The 18,960-nt window shown below is 44.8% G+C and overlaps 1 protein-coding gene across 2 annotated transcripts in view; it reads left to right on the top strand.

Moving 5' to 3' along the window:
• GABRA5 (gamma-aminobutyric acid type A receptor subunit alpha5) overlaps positions 1-17,324 on the top strand; it is an 85,332-nt gene extending 68,008 nt beyond the window's left edge. The window contains exons 6-9 of one of the 2 annotated variants that reach the window (XM_035023934.1): positions 6,238-6,381; positions 9,440-9,592; positions 12,554-12,765; positions 16,344-17,324. In XM_035023934.1, coding sequence (XP_034879825.1) covers positions 6,238-6,381; positions 9,440-9,592; positions 12,554-12,765; positions 16,344-16,646 — 812 coding nt within the window. In that variant the 3' untranslated portion in view covers positions 16,647-17,324. The remainder of the gene's footprint in view (positions 1-6,237; positions 6,382-9,439; positions 9,593-12,553; positions 12,766-16,343) is intronic. The other variant, XM_035023935.1, reaches the window with a different exon arrangement.
• The last annotated feature ends 1,636 nt before the right edge of the window (positions 17,325-18,960 follow it).

Raw genomic sequence — 18,960 nt, 5'->3', positions numbered from 1 at the left:
GTTTGAAAAGTAAGATGATATGAATTATTAGTATGCATTGTGATGCTCATCTGTCACTTTGTGATTTTAAGTGGCTTTTATCTGGTTACAATTATTATTGGGTCTTTATTATAAGATAATTATTACACACACACACACACACACACACAATGGAGAAAGAGGCTTGTGTGCCCAGCAAGTCTGCAGGTATCAGAGCCAGCCTCGTCCCCAGCCAGTGATCCCTGCAGCACAGACATGCCTCCCTGGTCACCATACCGCTTAGCCTCAGGGCCCAAGGAGAGCCATCTGTAACTGTGTGCCATCTCCAATCTCCCCATAGGAAGTGATGTCCAGCACTGTAGACAGGAGAGCAGATGGGGTGGGATCTGTGCCTTCCATAGGCTTGTCTCAGTCTCCACACCTACCTCCGTGCCTCCACCACTCCAGGACTCCCATCTGTATCCTCACTTCCTCACTCGGCGTCCCTGCAGGCCACCAGAGGGAACACTTGCCCCCTAGACCTCTACCACATCCCAGAACACTCCATGTGTCCTGATGACCTTTCTCTCCTGACTCTCATAGGCTCTTTGCTTCCTTTCCCTTCTTTCCTGAGCAAATTAGGCACCAAGTAGACAGCTCCACCACGGAAGCATTGTTTCCTGTGTTCTGTACTCTTTGTAGACACATCTGTTTCCTAGATGTTCTTGACTCTCAGAACTGACCCTGGTCACTCTGACCTATTGCCTTGAAATTTGAATTCCCTTGTGAGCTTCAGGATTCACATTTTCCAACCTACTCGTATTTCCCAAGGGTTAGGGGGGAGGCCCTTCTCTTGACCAGAGTTCAGACTCACAACTCCCCTGGGGACTGGGAAATGGAATGAGGAGGTATTAATGGGACATGTGCAGCCCTCCTCACTGGAAATGTAGCCACGGGGAGGGTGGGGGGACAGCTTCACAGGCAGCAGTTTTCCCCAGTATGAGGCAGATGAGCTGGGAATAAGATACAGGGCAGTGCACAGGACAATAGAAACGGAAGCTGCCTGAGTCAGTCTGGGGACAGCAAGAAGCCAGGGGATCCTATCTTATCACCATCTACTGTCTGCTCCACACTCACAGCCTTGGCCAGAATCCAGCGGGGTGCTCTGCTCACGTCCATGTCTGAGTGCCACAGCTCTTTAATGTTCAGGGTCCTATAGCATTTACACAGCAGGAAGGAGATAGAAATCTCGCTGTTATTTATGTGGAACTCAGGGCACCTTCACAGTCTTAGCATATGCCCAGTGGTGCCTATGACCAGACATTTGCAAAGCAGCTTGCCAAGGCGCAGGGCATCACCAGCCCCCATGAACATCCTCAGCGCCCAGAGCCACCCATCTCCTCAGTAGAGAAGGGAAATTACAACAGAAAGCACTTGTGTCGGGGGGGCTCCAATGCTGCCCATGTGAAAAATACACTTCTGTATTACTTAAAACTTGAAAATAGAAGGTCATGTTAATTAAAAAAAAAATACCACTCAGCATTTACCTGCAATGTGTGTTAAGTCTAGCATCCATGATATTTCATCAATTGCTATAACAATCTATTCACTTCCATTTCATATCAGTAATATGCAGATAAATCTCAGAATTATATCAGTAATTCTCATGGTTCTGACCCCACTCCACCCTTGCTTAGCAACTTTCTGATAAGTTAGCCTACCATTTGGCCTTTGCTCAGGGACAGGGCACACTGGTTATAGGAAAAGTCTATTATTAAGTATCACACATCTAGGGGGAGAACATCTAGCAAAAGATAGAGAATGATACAACCTTATTGAAAAATATTTCAATATGGAAGACTCTTTTGGGTACTTCTCAGCCTATCAATAGTGATGCTGTCAGCTAGGAATGTCTGGGCGCTTGCCTGGCCATATTACCCGTAGTGACATTTCTCTGAGTGGAGCCAGTGCTGTGCTGGGATTAGCCCTATGGTTTTCATAATGATTGCAAGATGCACCTCAGCAACAACCATTAGGGAACTTTGAAAAAACATATATTATTCACAAGTCCTGGAAGTACACTGCATGCCTAGGGCCACACAGCGAGGTCATAGGTAGAGAGAGGGAAAGGGAGAATGCAGACCTAGGGTTCTTCCTTTATATAGGGATCTAGGTTGGGGTGACAGGGGTTTGGCAGTTTCACTCTTTATCATTGTCAAATTTAAAACATAAGAGCAAGAATTAGGGCACAAGAAGGGAAAAGTGGGTGACTCCAGTGGCCAGCTATCTAGGTCACCCCAAGCTTTCTAAAAGGGGAACCTCATGGGCGGGGCGGCCTGGCTCTTTATTTAGTTGTGTAGCTGGCAGTGTGATCAAGAGGGATGTCTTTGAAGGGAGTGCCTCCGAAATCAAAAGCTTAACATCAGGTGCTTACATTACAATAAAAAAAGCTTATTGTCAGGCACTTTCACTACGAAGACCTAAGTACGTGGAGAGATACATCATGTCCATGATGAAAAAGATGCAATACCAAAAGATGTCATGTCTTCCCATATATAATCTATAATATATAGATCCAGTTCAGTTCCAATATAAATCTCATCAGAGTATTTTTAAGGAAGCCGATTCCGACATGTATCTGGGTGATCAGGGGACCAAGAATAGCCAGGGCCCCCTGAAGAAGAAAAGAGGGGGACCTGACCATTCTAGCTATTGGCATCTTCTGAACAGAACAGAAAAAGGGAGCAGAGCAAAAGATCCAGCAAAGAGAAGACCTGTGCATGATGGAAACCCTACTTGGCAGAGCAAAGTCTGCAAGTGAGTGGGTGGGAGAGATGGCTTGATGAGGTCGGTGGCAACATAGAAAACCACATGGAGAAAATGCCATTGGATGCCTTTTGTTTGGAAGATATATATAAATACAATCACCTCCTGGTGATTAAGGCCCTAAGGGTGAAGGATGACGCATTAAAACTTCGATAATGCACGTGTAATATAGTGTGACCTCACACTTAAATAAGATGCAGAGTGATGAAAAGATGGATAAATTTGACTAAAACTAATGTTTATCAAAAAAGAAAAAAAAGCCATCAACACAGTGAAATAGCCACAAATTTGAAGATATGTGTAACACATAGAACAAAATGTATCAGAATATATAAAGGAAACATGAATCAAATGGGTAAAAACATGAACAGATTTCACAAAGAAAACATAGGCAAATCCAAAAAGAAAAAAGCTTCGTTCAGTGAGTTCTGCCCAGAAAGTAAAACCACAAAGCAAACAATGCAGTGGTTATCATAAAATTCAGAATACCACCTTGTAGAGAGGAGGTGAGCTTTCAGTGAGTCGTGCACAGAGGGTTTTGAAGCTTCTGCTGTTTTCCTCTGTATTAAGCTCAGTGTTTCAACATACATGCTGATTTTATTATTTTTCAACTGTTACAGGTACTCTTTTGCACATAAATGAAGAATAAAGGTAGTGATGTACATTAGCAAAGAAACATCCACACTTTTTAGTAGGACTCTTGGTCATTCCTGAGACCATTCTCCTGGCTTCTATCTGTTAAGATCTCTGATCTAAGTGGATAGTTTTGCTGGTTCAGCCTAACTGCTCTAGGGGTCCTTCACGGTGCAGTGAGCTAGCCCCTCCTGGTGGAGAGTTGCGGGGCATGTTGTCCTACTTAGGGAGGCCTCCCCTGCCGCAGGGGCAGCAGACCTCTGCAGCTGATCCCTCATCTCCTGAGACATCTACAGATTCCTCACCTGGGAGGATGCATGGTTCCTTTCAACCTGGAGTGAGGGTCGTGCTCTGTTTAAGTAGCTAGGAGCAAGCATACAGCTTTGTTCGAAAGGTGTCAGAGTGGTTGGATGTGGCATCTGTTCAGACTCGTGGACTTGATTACGGGGCAGGTGTGCTGGTTTACCTCCAGGGTCCTCAAGAGACATCTGGAACAAATAAGCCTGTCAGTTCTTCAAAGCCAACTGCTCTTGCCGAGGTGGCCAGATCCTGCTAGGTCCTGGAGCCAATCCTGAGCCATCATCTGAAGCCTGTAACACAGGCCTCCCGGACAGCACATTCCCTGTGCCCTCCCACGCAGTGCCTGCTGGTCCAGTGGCTTTGCTGTTCTCCCCTCAGCTTCTCAAACTCTAGACCCTGCAGCACCCTAGGAAGGCATGCTCCGCCCTCTCCTTTTCTCCACCAGCACTCCTCAGGTGATCTCACCAGCCTCTGCTTCAGTTGACATCCATATGCTGGTGACGGGAAAAGTCACATCTTCACCCAGGACCATTCCCATGAACTAACTTGTATAACTGTCCACTCAGCGTCCCTAAGTAAAGCCCGTGAAGGTCTCAACTCTGACACATTGGCAATGGTGCTGTTGCCTTTTCACCAAAGCCAGGTCCTTCCAGAATCTTTGCCATCCTCCTACGTGCAAATGACCTGTCCAGATGCCCAGCCCGGCCACCTTCTCCCTCTCACACCTCACGTGATTCGTTAGCGACTGGATGACCCTTTCCTTTAACATGTATCCCTAATTTCTCCTCTTTTTGCCCCTGCCCACCACTATCATCTTCCACCTGGATTATTTTAATACCGCCCTCAGCAGTCTGCCGTTTCTGTCTGGTTCCCACCTCCATTCTATTCCCCCATCTCAGCCAGACAGATCCTTTTTAAAGCGTAAGTTAGCATATGTCACTTATTTGCTTAACCCCTCACCCCCACCTCTGTGTTTTCTGACTAGCTCAGAGCAAAAATCAGAGGGCTTAAAATGGCCTTGAGGCACCGTTTTATCTGGTCTTTTCCTCTGCCCTCTCCCCTCTGCCCTGTCCAGCCACAGTGCCTGCCTGGCTTCTCAGGCATTGCAGGAACACTCCCGCCTCAGGATCTTTGTAGCACCCATTCCTCAGATGCTCGTCCTCCTGACAGCCACGTGGCCAGCTCCTGAACATTTCTTGGGTCTCCTAAGTTAGGCCTTCCCAGCCATCACCATTTAAAATTGTGTGTAGTTCTCTACAGCATTAACACACCTGTTACATGTTTTATGTCTTTGTTTGTTCTCCATCTACCTGTTCTAGTTTTCTATTGCTCCATGACAAGTTATCACAAATTTAGCAGTTTAAAGCAATACATGTGTAACTAACCTTATTGTGGTAATCATTTCACAATTGTACACATTGTACAACTTAAGCTTACACAATGTTACATGTCAATTATATCTCAATAAAGCTGGAAAAAAGAAAAAAGAAAACAATACCCTTATTGTCTTAGAGTTCTTTGGTCAGAATACACTGATGTCTCTGTGCTGGGTCCCTTTGGCCAGAGTTATAGTGTTGGCAGGGCTGCATTTCTTTCTGGCGGTGAAATCTACTTCTAGCTTCATTCAGGTTGTTGGCAGGATTCAGTTCTGTGGGGCTGTAGGTTTGAAGTCCCTGTTTCCTGCTAGCTGTCACTTGGGAGGATCATTCTCACCCTCTAGAAGCTGCTCACACTCTGTGGCCCCTTCCTCCATCTTCCTGATGGTCAACGACTTCAAGCCTCAGATCTCTCTGAGCTGGGTCTCTGACTGGCTCCAGCTGGAGAAAGTTCTCTGTTTTGAAGGGCTCAAGTGATTATATTGGGTGTACCGGGATAATCCAGGATAATCTTCTGATTCAAAGGCCCATAGCCTTAACTCCATCTGTACAGTGCTATTTGCCATATAAGGTAACAGTCACAGGCATGATACCAGGGGGAGGAAGTCTTATCTACCATGCCACCCTCCCACAAAGACAGCATTGGACAATAGGACAAGCAGTACCAGTTGCAAAAGTGGAACGTTTATCATAGCTCACGCACTCAGGTGCTGCTCATGCGCTCTGTGCATGAGGTCATTAAAGAGCTTGTATCATGATAGCAGGAGCCCGAAGAAGTAGCTGCTGCTACCGCCCCATTTTACAGATGGAAGAACTGAGGCACAGAGCATAAGTGACTTGCCCAAGACCACAGAGCTGGGAGAGCCCCCAGCACTGTCGTCTCAGTCCATGCAATAGTGTACCCTACAGACAAAATACATACTAGGAAGCACCAGGCACTGATTGCTGACCACTCAGATATTTAGAAATGAGAAGGACCTGAACAGTGGTGACATCTGCCCTGGTCTGACCACCCTGTGCATTCTTCAGGTCCTTTAACTTTGACCTTCCAATCATCTCTCTTGCTACTTTTACAAACATCTTTGGTTATGCCAGGCTGAAAATAATTCCACGTTTATAACACCTTCTGCCCCTCCCAATACAGATGCATATCCTAATTCCGAAGTTGTCTATGTCTGGACCAATGGCACCACTAAGTCAGTGGTGGTGGCAGAAGATGGCTCCAGGCTGAACCAGTACCACTTGATGGGGCAGACGGTGGGCACCGAGAACATCAGCACCAGCACAGGTGAGACCCAAGTGAATGCAGAAGGCTGCACCCTGGGAGAGCTCAGGGCTCCTGTGGCATGTTTGTGGGGAGGATGCCCCTCAGGCTCACCTCAGTTCTGCTTAGCAGTCTGGGGCATGGCTGTCATTGTGCAGTACTGGCCACAAGGAGCCCTCCAGTTTGGGTCGCAGTCCCTGCAGTGGCACAGGGAGGCACCAGCTGCAGTGGCTGGTAGTATTAAGGGCAGTGGGAGGTATAATCTCAGGTGTGTCTGCCTTCGAGTGAGCACATGCCTGTGATTGCATGCTCTGCCTGGAAGCCACATGAACCTGCTTGTATAGCACAGCTCCTGCTTCAGGCACTGAGACACAGAGGCGGCAGTCTCTGCAGGAAAGGGAGACAGCTTCCTGCAGGTGCTCCTGTTTACCCGCTCCCCTAACTTCTGTTTTGAACATTTCTAAGATTTCCCAGGGGTTGAATTTTGGAAAGCACAACCAAGCAGCATAGAAACAGCTGAGGCCTCACCAAGAAGGAAGGGGCTCTCGCTGTCACATGCATACGCCTGGGCTGAGTACCACAGGCCCAGCACAACCTGGCTTCACCTAATGCAAAATGGGTGAGATGTCCAAAAGAACAGAGTGTGTTCTGCTTGCTGCACTGCAAGGTGTGTCCTCGGTTGACTCCTGGCCACAGGAGGCCCAGCCTTAGCAGTCAGGAGGCTTGGCTGTTAGCAGAAGAGGAGACTGCAGGGCCACAGAGAATCTCCACAGCAGAGAAGAAAAGTGTAGCAGGGATGGTGTGAGCCCTTGTCGCGGGGATGAGTTGTAAGCCCCAAAACGTACCCTGGTCAGCACCACTCTTTGTCCGCACTGCCAAACCTCACAGCCGGCAGGAAGCTCACGGACGTTAAGTGCATGCCTCCTCTACATACAGGCTCCCAGAGCCTGCCCACTGGCCTTGTGCTGGGCATCCTGGGGAGAGGGGAGAGAGCCTGGCAGGACTGGGAGGGTGGTAGCCTGACCTTATGGGAACAGTGAAAAGGCGGCATGGCAGATGTGTGGGGTAAAGAATCACCATGCTAATGGAGGAATTGTTTCATATGGTTCTTTAAAAATGTATAAATGGGGTTTCTGCCTCTTTGCATTCTAAAAAGATGGTCTTTTTTAAAAAAACATTATCTGATATTGTTACCTTCAACTCAAAAATAAAACAAATGAGATAGGGGATGAAGGGATGGGCAAAATGGGTGAAGGAGAGTGGAAGGTAGGGGTTTCCTATGAAGGCATGAGTAAGTCATAGGAATCAAAGGCACAGCATGAAGAGTATAGTCAATGATACTGTAATAGGGGTGTATTGGGACAGATGGTAGCTACACTTGTGGCGAATACAGCATAACGCATAAACTTGTTGAATCACTATGTTGTACACCCAAAACTAGTGTCACATTGTGTGTCAACTATAATCAAAAAACAAAACAAAAAACCAGAATGAAAAGAACAACAGTAAAAGCATTTTAAGTAAGAGAGTAATATCAAACCCTACTGCAGAGAAATAGAGTGGCATTTCCCCTCTTCTCAGATGTTAAGGAGATGCAAAATTGGATCGCGATAAAGGTCTGGTCCATGCCATCAGAAATACCTCGTCCTCCTTCTCTTTGTCCCTGTGACAGAGCCAGCTCAGCCGCTCTCTGCTGCGACCCACCTCGGAACTATGGGGAAAGCGTGGTCTGCCGCCGCTGGTGTGTGGCAGTCACTGCTGAGAACTTTGCTCTCTTTTTCTGTAAGGGGGCATATTTTGCTGCATGAGGTTCCCTCTGCCTCTGACATCTGGCCAGCTGTGAGAAAAGGCAGGGACACATCCACAGCTGGCCGTGCTGAGCTCTGGGCTCTGATTCCAAAAGCAAGCGTGGAGCTGTGTTATCTGGCTCAGACGTCCCAGTGCTCCACACTGGTCTCCAGCAGACCGCCCCCTGAATAGACGGCTCCCACCGGGTCTGCTTCGGGGGGCCTCACGCCCTTGCTCCCCACTTCACAGTTCCACCTGGCCACACCGTCTACTCGTTGCAATTCAGTGAAAGAACTCTTGTCCTCAGATCAGCTTAACTCTGCCTCTGCTTCTCAAAGCAGCCTTCCCATCTCCCCAGAGCGCAGTCACAGAGATGAACAGTACAGCACAGGGAACAGTCAATCATATTGTAATAATGTTATATGGTGATCGACGGTGGCTACACTTATCACAGTGAGCACTGGGTAATGTACAGAATTGCCGAATCAATATGTTGTATACCTGAAACTTACATAACATTGTATGTTAACTATACTTGAATAAAAAAAAAAAAAAATTTCTAGCCCTGGAGACTCTCCAGCTGACAGCCATTCACACACCCTCCCACTGCAGCCCATCTCAGCTCCTTACCAGTTCACCATCAAGGTAGCATCATTCTCAGCAATGAACGGAAGGTCCCCGCGGGCCTCCCACACTGCCAGGCAGATCCAGAGAAGGCACTGGGGCATCGCCAAGGAAATGCCCCAATCTCCCTGGTAGGCGGCGGGAGGGAGGGGCTGCCAGGGCCCGTGGCCTCCTCCAGCTGCTGGTGCTCACCCTCCACCTCGGTCTGGCAGGGAGCACGGAGCAGGGGCTGGTCACCCCTAGCTTCTTCCAGCCTTCCCTGGCTGGGAAATAGGGAGAAAAATTCTCCACCTGCAACAGGGCTCTGTGATGTCCTGAGTTCTGTCTGGAGAGGCTAAATCCTAAAATCCTGATGGCAGTAGCAGCGAGGGGGTGGGCAGAGAATGACACAGATTGTGACCAGGGATTAAGAAAACACACAAATCTGATTTTCCCCAGGAAAAACATCCACCAACAAAGGCTCTTCAGAGGCTGTGGCTCAGAAGACTTACTTATAAAATGACAGTGAAGAAATCCCTGCATCCTCCATTCTCTCCTTTACTCCAACAATACAAACTAATAGTTTTCCAAGGGGAAGGTAGAGAGAAGGACCAGCTCTGGTCCAGGAGCAGGAGTGACAGGCAGGATTCCAGGACAGGTGGTTATCCTGCATTAATTTGCTTATTTGTAGGCGAATACACAATCATGACGGCTCATTTCCATCTGAAGAGGAAGATCGGGTACTTTGTCATCCAGACCTACCTTCCCTGCATAATGACCGTGATCTTGTCACAGGTGTCCTTTTGGCTGAACAGAGAATCGGTCCCTGCCAGGACAGTGTTTGGTGAGTGTCCCCAGGCCAGACCTGCACAGGTGTTTTGGGACTGCTTCTAACTACCTCCAAACAACAGCCTCTGAACTCCTAGTGCCTACTGTCTGTTCTATGACCTGGAAAACAGACCAATTCGTTAAGAAGTCGACGTTAAGGATTAGGATTCAGGATGGCCCTCTAACAAGGGTTTAGAAAATGATGCATGGTCTATTTGATCAATGGAAACAACGATCAAAAGCCTTTGCTGGTAGCCTTTTTTTAAGATTTGAAATTGCCGGCAATCTGTCTTATGTGAGATTTTGCTACAGTGTTTTCACACTTCTCCCAAAGTACCACTTTGTATGGTTATCAGGCAGTTTTCTTTGAAATGTGAGTGCCACTTTAAAATGAACTCCCAAGGGGCATTCAATCCATCACATGTTATATGGTAATAATAAATTACATATCTATATATCATATATACCATCATATTTATGGGGTATATGATATGAATATGTGGCTATCTGTATATATATATATACATAATGCATATATATTATACATAGATATGCACATATACATATACACATATATATGATAAGAATCTGGAACAACATCATTTGGCATCCCTAAGATATACGTTAGGTTTAGCAAGATCTAGTTCGGGAGGTGCCTCGGCAGAGCAGACATAGTTGAGCATTTAACTCTTCTTTTTTTTTTTTTTTAAGATTTTATTTATTTATTTGAGAGAGAGCACATGAGAGTGGGGAGGGTCAGAGGGAGAAGCAGACTCCCTGCCGAGCGGGGAGCCCAATGCGGGACTCGATCCCGGGACTCCAGGATCATGACCTGAGCCGAAGGCAGTCGCTTAACCAACTGAGCCACCCAGGCGCCCGAGCATTTAACTCTTACCTTGCAGCTCTGCTTCCTCACATTTGAGTAGCAATACTAAAGGTAGTTTTGCAGGTCAGTTGTGGTAATGGATGCTGACATATTACTAAACTGTAAGGAACACTTCATGCCTCAGCTCTTACTATTGCGAAGAAGGAAACCATGACCTGCATTTTATGTTGTAGGGAGCTGAGAGCCCAGGGAGTTTCTAAGTGATGGCCCAGGAGTACTCCTGTCAGAGCATCTTTCTACCTACATGGCCAGCTTCACTTGCCTTGCTTCATCTAGCTTCAGGAATGTTTCAGAGGGGTGTGGAGGTTGGTTCATGGCCAGGCAGTGCTCCCCAGCTCTTCAGGGGAATATTAGCAGGTGGGCAGAGGAAAAAAAAATTAGTTTGAAGAATGCTGCATATTAGTTTCTGTTTCTTCTGGGAGCTTCCCAGTGCACGTTGGGATGTTAAAGGACCCAAGAAGTTGAGAGAAGCCTGTTCAAGCTCATGCACAGAACACTTTCCCCCAGCACAATGATTAAGTGGATTTCTAAGAAAAATCAAAGATGCCTACTGATTTCTCACTAAGCATTAATTCCACGCATGGTACCATGCTCAGTGGGTACATATAAATACCTTTGAAGGGTGATGTTGGATGAAAACTCAGCTGCTGTGACCACCAGTGACATGACGTACTGGGTACTCTACTGATTTCCTAGGGCTCCATAACAAAGTACCACGCCCTGAGTGGCTTAAACAATGGAAATTAATTGTCTCAGTTCTGGAGGCTACAGGCCCCAAATCAAGAGGTCAGCAAAGCTGGTTCCTTCTGAGGACTGTGAGGGAAGGTTCTGTTTCAGGCCTCTCTCCTAGCTGGTAGCTCCTTGGCTTGTGGCAGATAATTCCAGTCTTCGCACGCTGTGTGCGTGTCTGTGGCACTAGTCATATTGGATCAGGGCCTGCCCTAACAATCTCATTTTAACTTGATTACTTCCGTAAAGGCTGTATTTGCAAGTAAGGTTACATTCTGAAATTATGGGGCTTAGGACTTCAACATGTGGATTCGGGGGAACACAATTCAACCTGTAACAAGTGTATTTCACCCACACCCCATGCACATAGGTGCACCCTCGTGCAGACACAACTGCGGTAAGGAGGAGGGCACAGAGCATGTGGAAGCTGCATGGGCTGTGAAGGGTCCTGCAGACCTGGGTCCGAATATGGGTTCTCATTTGCCAGCTAGTGAAATGGAGTACATTGCTAAATATTTTTAAATCTTTAAGCTTGTTGTCTGTGAATTGGGGTAATGACACCCATCCAGAATGTGGCTTAGATCAGTCTGGCACTTAGTAGATACTAAGAGAGATGGCTCATAATCTGCCAGTCCTGGATGTCCCCCTCCAACAGTCTGGCCTTGTTGCATGGTCATTGCAGAGTTTCCACAGAAGCCAAGGCAGACAGCCACAGGTGCCTCGCACAAGGGCTCTGAGGGGACACTGATCCCTCTTGGAGAGAGTGAAGTGCTGAGATCCAGATTCAGACAGAGTATTTCTATTGCAGTTGGCTGCTCGGTTCCTGGAAGTCTGCAAGTTGGGTGAATCATGTAAAAGCAAGTCTGACTCTTCAGTTTGCCTTGAGCCCCGTACTCACAGGGTGCATAAGCAAATTTTATTGAAACACTTCACTAGATGGCGCATGAATGTCATTACCTGTTCTCAATTGGGTATTGCCCCATTGCCACAGAGGAATACCACCTATTCAACACACCATTCCTGGACACGAGCTGTCATCTGGGCTTGTTTCGGGACAATGGGGACACAAAGTATGTGTATATATCAGACCCACTTCCTACCCTCCTCAGTTTATATTCTAGAGGAAGGAGCCAATTAATAAGATAAATCAAGTAAGCAATAAATATGCTATGAATGTGTTAAATGTTAGGAAAACAGGAGAGAGGGAAGTTCTGTCTGGGGATAAAAGTAACCAGTTCCTTTCCTGTCTTCATCTGTCAGGGTCAAGGATATTATACTAGGGTCTGGGTGCCAATACTGATTCCTGTTTCCATTCTCCCTGCCTGACCCTCCTTGCCCCTGCCCCGTTGCTAACAACCACAGGGGTGACCACGGTGCTGACCATGACGACTCTCAGCATCAGTGCTCGGAACTCTCTGCCCAAAGTGGCTTATGCAACAGCCATGGACTGGTTCATAGCTGTGTGCTACGCTTTTGTGTTCTCCGCGCTGATCGAGTTTGCTACCGTCAACTATTTCACAAAGAGAGGCTGGGCCTGGGATGGCAAAAAAGCCTCAGAAGCAGCCAAGGTCAAGGTAAATTTTCCCCCTTCATTTTCCCCCTTCCTCCAGAGAAAATGTACCTGATATAAAATATCAAATACAAGACAGGTGTTTCTCCTCCCTATCTCCCCCCACCCCGCCAGTGAAAAAATAACCCCTTCCCTTATGTTCAAGGACCCTATCAAGTCTTTTTTTTTTTTTTAAGATTTTATTTATTTGAGAGAGAAAGAGAGAGAGAGAGCATGAGAGGGGGGAGGGTCAGAGGGAGAAGCAGACTCCCTGCTGGGCAGGGAGCCCGATGCGGGACTCGATCCCGGGATTCCAGGATCATGAGCTGAGCCAAAGGCAGTCCCTTAACCAGCTGAGCCACCCAGGCACCCGACCCTATCAAGTCTTATTGCAAGAGGTCCTGTTTCCACTTTGTTTTGAATCATCCGCTTCGATCAAGCAAAAGGTCTGATGTCGTGTGAATGGCTTGGGCTTGCGAAGACTTAGGCCTATTATTTTTGCTAAAGTACCTCCTGTCTGTTCGGTGATTACTTGTCCAGTTTTGAATTATACATCTTCTGTTCACTCTTTTGTCACTTCAAAGCAGTAAATTTTCTGCAGGGTGGCTCTAAAGACGTGAGGAGAGCAATGTGACCTCCTAGAAGCCTCAAAATATACCCAGTTCCACTGAGAAGATGATTTGGTTCACTTAAATGATGCACAGTAATTGTGGAAAGCATTAGTCTGTTCAAAGCAATTAAATGCCAGATATTTAGAGGATGATTGGTGCCTAAATCTAAGGAATAGTTGAAGAAAAGAGGTTACACAGAATTCCAAGCTGAACCATGTCCTTGGGGGAGATGAGAATAACATTTATGGAACAGAAAATAAAACAGCACAGCATAAACTGCTAATTATACCATGCATTAAACAAATAGGTAAAGCCTTTCCTCTGAGACAAGAGCAGGCCAAAGTTAACAGGGTAGACTTCAAGTAAAAATCTGTCCTTAAAAATAAAAAATCTGTCCGTGAGAACTCAGCATGAAGGGAGTCCCGGAAGGTATTACAGAAGACTGGAATTGTGTGGCCTGACCTCCCAGCCAGGGCCACAAATCAGGAATGGCAACCCAGGACACTCTTTTTGTTGAGAACATTCAGCTCTGTCTCACTGATGGCCTCATGCTTGCTTTTTTCATTTAACACAGCAATTTCCTTCCTCCTTCCCAGGAGTCCCCTCCCATGCCAGAGTTTCAGTCATGGAAAACCCATTTCCAAGTCCAGCTTCCCCGGTTGGAGGAAGGCCTAGTGGGATCCATGCTGGGCCCTCTCAAGGGAGAAGGGATGGGAGGGAGGGCCTTGACAAGTAGCAACTTCAGGAGTGGGTGTTTTGGGGGTTGGGGACCAAGTGGGGGAATAGGAGTGAGCTGACCACAGTGGATGATTGGTGGTGACCTGGGAAAACATTTGTAGAAGCGGACTGGGGATTCTTGACAGAGCATCTGGACTTGATGATGAAGACAAAAGGAGCCATGGAGGAGGTTTGTGGGGGGAGGAACAAGAATGGAATCGGGAGAGAAGACTTCCCAACACCCAGCACTGTGTTGCCAGAAATTAAATGATTACTAAGGGCTGGGTCTTGGTGGCCACGTGACAGTGGACTGGAGATAGCCAAGTCTGAGTAGGAAAGCAGATGGGAGCTTATTACAGGAATTGAGGCCTCAGGCTCATATCTATGAGTCTAAGAGAAAGGGATGAATGGAGAGCCCCAAAATGTCATGTAGGCTCACCATCCTTGTCAGCCACCACTTTCACACTTGACTCCACTGTTGTTACTACTTGCCATAGATCCAAACCTGAAAGGAGAGGGACAGTTGAAGCTAACATGGATTGCCTAGTCCTAGATTAGTACTGATCTTTTAGAATAAGCAGCACACTTCAGTGTCTTGTGCAACTTCAAGACTACATGTTCTCCAGAAGGCTGTGGTGCTGGGTATCCTACCCCTTAGGCCTGAAAGGTGCTGTGCAGTTGAAGCATCAGGGCATCTAAAGGCATTCAGGTGGGCAAGTCACACTGTTAGACATGGGTAGTACACATGAATTAGTAAACATAGTATTAGCCTACTCACATAAACTGACTTTTACTTAGAAGTAGAGAGCTTGAAAAATAGACTAGGTTCACCATTGTCACATGTTGGGTCTCCAGAGGCAAATGCCAGCTAAGAGTTTGGGGTGCAGGGTATTTTTTAAGGGTGAACACCAGTGAAAGAACAGACCTTGTTTAGAGCAACATTCAGTAGAGGAAGAAGTTGAAGTCAACCCTGAAGGAGTTGGAGCTGGAGGATGTCTTCCAGCCACTCTTCCTGCAGTTGGGCAGCAAGTCATCCTGGAAAGGGGACCAGGGCACATCTCCAGGAACACTACAGCCATTGTGACTGTGCTGAATCCTGTGCTGTTGCTCATCTCCCCAAGTAAAACATGCACTACCAGGATAGATTAATAGTGTCTACTAAAGTGTCTATTCTTTTCTTGGCCCCACCAAGAAATGGGAGCCATTCAAGGTAGTTAAAAAAAAAAAAGTTTCTCTGGCAGAACAGTGTGGGTGCACACATGATCATTGGTATATGGAAGAGCTGTAGTATTTCTGAAGAGGGGCCCAGAGGGTCCCTACTCTGGCGCAGGACTGTTGTGACTTACCTCACCATGTCCCCAGGTGGTCACCATGCTCTTTGCCTCTGGTTCCATATTTACACTACCTCTCTTTTCACTTGCTTCTTCTTGCTCCTTGCTGCATGTGTTTCCTTTCTACTTCTTATCTTTTCCACAGTTTTAATGGTTGATATGTTTCTTTTAATTTACTCTCCTGTGTTTTCTCAAGTAAATTTTACTTAATGGCACTATATTAATGGAACAGAATTTTTGCAGTGTTTTATCATGTACATTTGCAAAATGGCAGCAATGTTTAAAGAATCTTACAATGAAAATCTCTCTATTATGAACATTTTATTATGCATGTGTCACTGCTGTCTGTTTGTCTGTCATCTATCTATCCATGCATTCACTCATCTTCAATCCATCTTATATTCTTATCCATTTCAAAGTAAATTTTAAAGGACAGTACATTTCCCAGTAAATATATTTATATACATATAAATTTATGTATGTCATTAACTACAGTTCAGTATTTGTTTACCATTTGATTCTTTCAAAGAAAAATTTGCATAGTGTAAAATACAAAGATATTAAGGATACATTTGCTGCGCTTTGAACATGTTCACCTGTGTAACACAAATCCCTGTCAAGATAGAGACCATCACTAGCACTCCAGAAAGCTCACCATGCCACTTCCCAATCAACAGAGGCCTTTCCAGTCTCCACCTCAACAAAGACAACTACTGTTCTGATTTTTTTTTTTGCCATGAATTATTTTGCCTGTTCTAGAATTTTTTATTCAAGACTGGCCATGTGGGGTTGTAGGCTTAGAAGTCTGTGGAGAACTGCCCTCCCCAGAGCTAAGCTAATGTTTCTCTATCTCTCTTTTGAGAGATAAACCTTTCGAATCTTCAAAAATGAGTTGACAGTTGCCTGCGAATGTCATGCCCTTACAATCTTATTATATTTTGCAGAAAAAGGAGCGGGAACTCATATTAAATAAGTCAACAAATGCTTATACTACTGGGAAGATGACCCACCCCCCCAACATCCCAAAGGAACAGACCCCTGCAGGGACCTCAAATGCATCTTCAGCCTCAGTAAAGCCTTCTGAAGAGAAGACTTCTGAAAACAAAAAGACTTACAACAGCATCAGCAAGATTGACAAAATGTCCCGAATTGTATTCCCAGTCTTGTTTGGCACTTTCAACTTAGTTTACTGGGCAACATATTTGAATAGGGAACCGGTGATTAAAGGGGCTGCCTCTCCAAAATAACCCACCACACTCCCAAACTCCCAAGAGAGCCATACTTCCAGCAGAATGGTACCAAGGAGAGGTTGAGCTCAGAGGGATTTTCCATATTCGGGCACTATCTTTCAGGAAATTTTTGCATGTTTAATAATATGTACAAATAATATTGCCTTGATGTTTCTATATATAACGTCAGATGTTTCAAAGATGTCACATTGATAAATAAAGCAAACAACTTTCTAGAAAAACAGGAGACAATGGCTCTGACACTCAGACACTCAGTATCTTACACTGATAGTTTACAAACAAGATAAGTATATTTTTAACTGTTCCAAGTGTTACCTAACAATGTTTTTTATACTTCAAATGTCATTTCATACAAATTTTCCCAGCAAATAAATATTTTAGGAAATGCTCCATGATTATTACTTGACCAACTCTCTTGCAAGAAACAAAGATCACAAAGAGCACATTTTTCATTAAAAAGGAAACTGTGGGCATTTATGTACAAAACTAATTGCCTTTGATAATTCTTACTGTTCTGAAATTAGAAAGTACTGCATGATCTTACATTAAGAAATAGATTAGGCAAATATTTATGCAGATAAATTTAATAACAGAAATATATGGTATGTTAGATTAACAGATAAATTATTTCCCCAAGGAAAAAAATCAACTCCTTTAAAAATCTTTTTTTTTTTTGAAAAGAAACATTTCTCTGCCCCCCCCACCTCCCCACCCAACTGAATACTGATCAGAGAAAGAAAAGGAAGTGTTAACAAGCGATGTGATGACAGTCTTGGCATTTGGCCCATGCATTCACTGGCTGAAACATTGACCACCTCTTGCTGCAGCCAGCGCGTAGTGCTTCAGTGGTGAGAAATTGTAATTGAGTTATTTTTCATTTTGTTTCCTTGTACTTATTTCATGATTGACTTATTGCTCTGTTAGCTTTTGTATATGAACCTTAAATGTTCATTAAAAAATAAAAAATGAACCAATCCTGTGGATAAATGTCATTTTTTGAAAAAAAAAATCCGTATTTTGGTGGGCTCATTTCCTAAAAATGACATAAAGAAAACCAGTCATGAAATTGCTTGCAAAAAAATCTCTTGGTGGTTCATGTCTGTTTGAATCTAATTCTCTAGAGTAGCATGGTAAAGAGAAAGCAATTTCAACCACAGGGTAAATGAGTAAAACGAGAAGTCCATTGCCATCACATATGTCACATGGGTCTCTACCTGACAGAATCCTACCTGAGGGTGTTCCCACAGTGGGTGCTTGCTATGGGCAAGGTAACTGCTCAGTCCTCGCTCCTTCCTTTTGCTTTTTATGGACAGTGATGCAAAGTACTGCATTTGACCATCTACTTACTGTTGAAGGGAAGTATCCAGGAATGACATGTATAAAATAAACACTTCCTGCCTCCTCTGTGACTCAGCTGGATTTATAAAAGGGGAGTTATGATGGTTAGCACACAGCATCAAAATTAGGCCTGCCTAAATTGACTACATAGTGGTACATAGTTCTTTAATACCAGTTTACTTCACTGTGTTTGGTAGACGCAGTCACGGCCATGGACACCCACATAGGCAGACATTCAGCAACACCTTTCATCTTGAATAACCATGTAAATGCCCCTAACATCCATTCATTGGGAACTCCAAGTATTTATCCTGAAAAGGCTTTTCATGGGATTCAGTTATCATATTTAATCAGAGTAGTAAGAGAGATCATTTTGTTCTTTAAAAAGATGGATACCCATTTTTCACTATCTCTGCCTGGTTTCAGGATATCACACATAGAAAGATAAAGGTCAACAAAAAGATGCTCTTAAATCTTCAAGCAAGAAGCATTTCTCAATTACAAATGGTGCTATATTTGTAGAATTAATGTATGTGCTTTTCCTTATGCCACAGCATAAAATCTGCTATAACAAAAGGCAAACCTAGCTCAGTATGAAACTTCTGTTTTATCAATTGTTTAGTTATAGTCTGCCTATATATTTCTTCACGGTTTAGCATTGCATTGTAGTTTGGAGAAATATATACTATAATTTAGGTCTAGATGGCTATACAAGCAGACACCTTAAATATCTAATGGAAAATGATGTCTTCCATATCAAGTTGCAATAATTTTCTTGACAAGTTCTAGCCTTTATTACAGAGAATCCTAGGAGCTCTGCTGCATGAATTCCAGTTTGAATATATGCCTATTGCATTTACATGCTGCTCAGTCTTAAAAATGATTACTATTTAGTGAAAAAGATCACATTAGTTTTTTGCTCTCTGATTTTGTATGGTAGATATTTCAGTGTTTATTATTTTTAATGAGGACA

The sequence above is a fragment of the Mirounga leonina genome, unplaced genomic scaffold (genome assembly GCF_011800145.1).
Source record: "Mirounga leonina isolate KUSES-001 unplaced genomic scaffold, KU_Mleo_1.0 Mir_178, whole genome shotgun sequence".
NCBI lineage: Eukaryota > Metazoa > Chordata > Mammalia > Carnivora > Phocidae > Mirounga > Mirounga leonina.
Note: the sequence above shows the minus strand (reverse complement) of the source record. Positions and strands in the feature narration are given on the sequence as shown.